This window comes from Cynoglossus semilaevis, chromosome 3 (genome assembly GCF_000523025.1).
Source record: "Cynoglossus semilaevis isolate Cse_v1.0 chromosome 3, Cse_v1.0, whole genome shotgun sequence".
In the NCBI taxonomy this organism is placed as follows: domain Eukaryota; kingdom Metazoa; phylum Chordata; class Actinopteri; order Pleuronectiformes; family Cynoglossidae; genus Cynoglossus; species Cynoglossus semilaevis.
Genome location: NC_024309.1, coordinates 8,623,684 through 8,626,179, shown reverse-complemented (window position 1 = coordinate 8,626,179; position 2,496 = coordinate 8,623,684). Strand labels below are relative to the sequence as shown.

Below are 2,496 nucleotides of genomic sequence, written 5' to 3'. Positions count from 1 at the left end.
GGGCGGCGGCGGCGGCGGCTGGGCGGGCCGGTCCACAGAGGCCCGCCTCACCACCCCTGCCCCCGGCAGAACATTATCACCAGCTCCACCTGTGCCCAGGCCCACCACAGAAAAGAAACTGGACTCTGTTGTCAATGACCTTCCAGAGAGGGTTGGTGACAGACCTCAGGGGTCTGTGATGTCAGCATCACCGGTGAAGGAAACATCAGCAGGTCCAAGCAGAGACAAAGTCATCCTCCAGAGCGATGTGTGGACGCAGCAGCTGGAGGAGATGGAAGGAGACGTGTTCAGCGGAAACGGACTGACAGAGCTGGAGACACGGCAGGACAACCTGCTGGAGACAGAGCTGGACCATGTCCAGGTCCCCGGCTCTTTGGGTCTCAGTCTGGGCTTGGAGCCCAAAGATGAGGAGGACATTTTCCAGGCACAAGGTTATCTTCCCCACTCCCCGAAGACACTGAATCCGAAAGTGGCGCAGACCAGCACCACCGGGAGCCCCACCAACATCAACACACAGACTAGCACCCTGCTGAAAGACGGGGTGGTACTGGAGCCGTCCCTCACCTTGGACTTTGAGGGCAGCGGCTCTCTGCCTCGGCCCACCAATCAGATCCTCTGAGGCAGATGCAAGCACTGACCAGTCAGCCAATGTGCTGCTGGTCGCCACAGAGACCATGAGACATGAGATGAGCCAAGATCAGCGGCGAGTGATGCCACCTCAAGTTAGTCAGTCAAGTTTTAAAATGAGTATTACAATTGTTGTTTATTTTTTTTACTGCTGCCAACATTTGAGTAAACAGTGTTACATATTTACTTTTTTCTCCCTGAAATATATATATTCAGAAAAAACCTTAAGCCGCTAAATATTGTTTGGGTAAAATAAGTAAATGAGTAAAATAAATAGTAAATTCAATTCAGAGACTTTGTTTAAATGTTTAGAACAGGCGTGAGTGGTGAAACTTTATTTATCATCTGCGCGTATGGTTAACAGTGGTCAGCTGTTCATCCAGTTTCAGCGTTTATAGCAGAGATTTCAACCTCTAAAGTCATCCTAACTTAGCTAGTACAGTAAAGGCATCACTGCCAGGTACACATCATCATTGAGTGCGCTGTCTTTGCTGCATTCACCCTGTTGTCAGTCTGGCCCCATTTGGGCCACGGGCTGCTGACCTGACACTAACAATGATAAAAATGCTGTGTTATTATTGCAGCATGATTCTCCTGTAGAAGAAAAACCACCTAGCTGTTAGATGACATTCAATTTGACCCCAAATGCACTTTTAACTTTTCCATAGCATGACCCTTCAACCTTCACTAATGTGGTGTTTATGTTGAGACAATTTTTTTTAATAATTATTTCGTGTGGCTACTTTCAACATTTTGTTTTGTGACAAAATTCATATTCATCAAATTTTTTAATTATTATTTTAGTTTTTATATCTATTTTATTTTTAGCATTTTAAATACAGCAGTAAAAGCAATTAAAGTTACGACAATCATGGGATGGATATTGACACAATGTCAGATATCACTGCCGACGACCCTCTTGTTTGACGCTATTCATACCATTAATGAAATATGATATTTCATTATCACAAGCAAATGTTGACACAATCACCAGGGATCACGTTGTTTGCTGTCTTTTCTTTTTCTCTTTTTCATTATCACCAAATTTACTTCATACATGTCCATTGTCAAACTCATCAAACTCACTGTGGCCAATGAATTTTCATGGCCCCCAATTTGTGTATGATAATTATTCCCCATGATTAGACAGAAAGATAGCAGTCCTTACATTTTGTCATGTTTCATTTACTATTTACAGTTGTAAAGCCTAATAAGTGGAAATGGACCTATAACCTACTGTTGCATGTTGTCATTGCTGTAGAACTTTTAATGTTGCAGGAATGGCCAGAGTTGTTAACCCTACGTTACAGCAACATCCCCATAAAGACATAAGGATAGGAAATTAACATCTGATTATCTGTGTGAAGCTAATGCAAGGCCAGTAAGCGTTTCATTTAATTATTTTATATTCTAAAACACACAATGCAAATTCTGGCTACAATGCAGTTCTGTAAAAACCCAACTGAACCGTATTTGTGTAGATGTGTTAGGAAAAAAACTCGATCTGCAGCTGGTGAGAAATTAAACTGCTTTTCTTTAATTCCTGCCAATGTTTGACCCACTTATTTAAAAGAAATCCTCAAAACGACATGTTATGTGAGGACATTCTGAAAAATTCCCCCCAAAAAGTTTTTCTCTAAAGAAATTCTCAAAATGTCTTTATTTGATAAGAAACATGCAGACAAGATAACAAAGGATAAAGTCCTTCTGGAGTTAAAGGGAACCCTCCGCGCCCTTCCCCACACACAATCACCTGGATTACAGTCTTATTTTCCACAACCCACAGCACAGAAATCTGAGAGCCACATATGGCTCCAGAGCCGCAGCTTGTCGACTTCTGGCATCGTATTTTAGTGATCAAACGTTGGC

At 42.5% G+C, this 2,496-nt stretch overlaps 1 protein-coding gene across 1 annotated transcript in view; it reads left to right on the top strand.

Moving 5' to 3' along the window:
• Positions 1–2,413, top strand: part of sulf1 (sulfatase 1) — a 71,984-nt gene extending 69,571 nt beyond the window's left edge. Inside the window, exon 22 of the mRNA XM_025054648.1 lies at positions 6–2,413. Coding sequence (XP_024910416.1) covers positions 6–619 — 614 coding nt within the window. The 3' untranslated portion in view covers positions 620–2,413. The remainder of the gene's footprint in view (positions 1–5) is intronic.
• Positions 2,414–2,496: the final 83 nt, after the last annotated feature.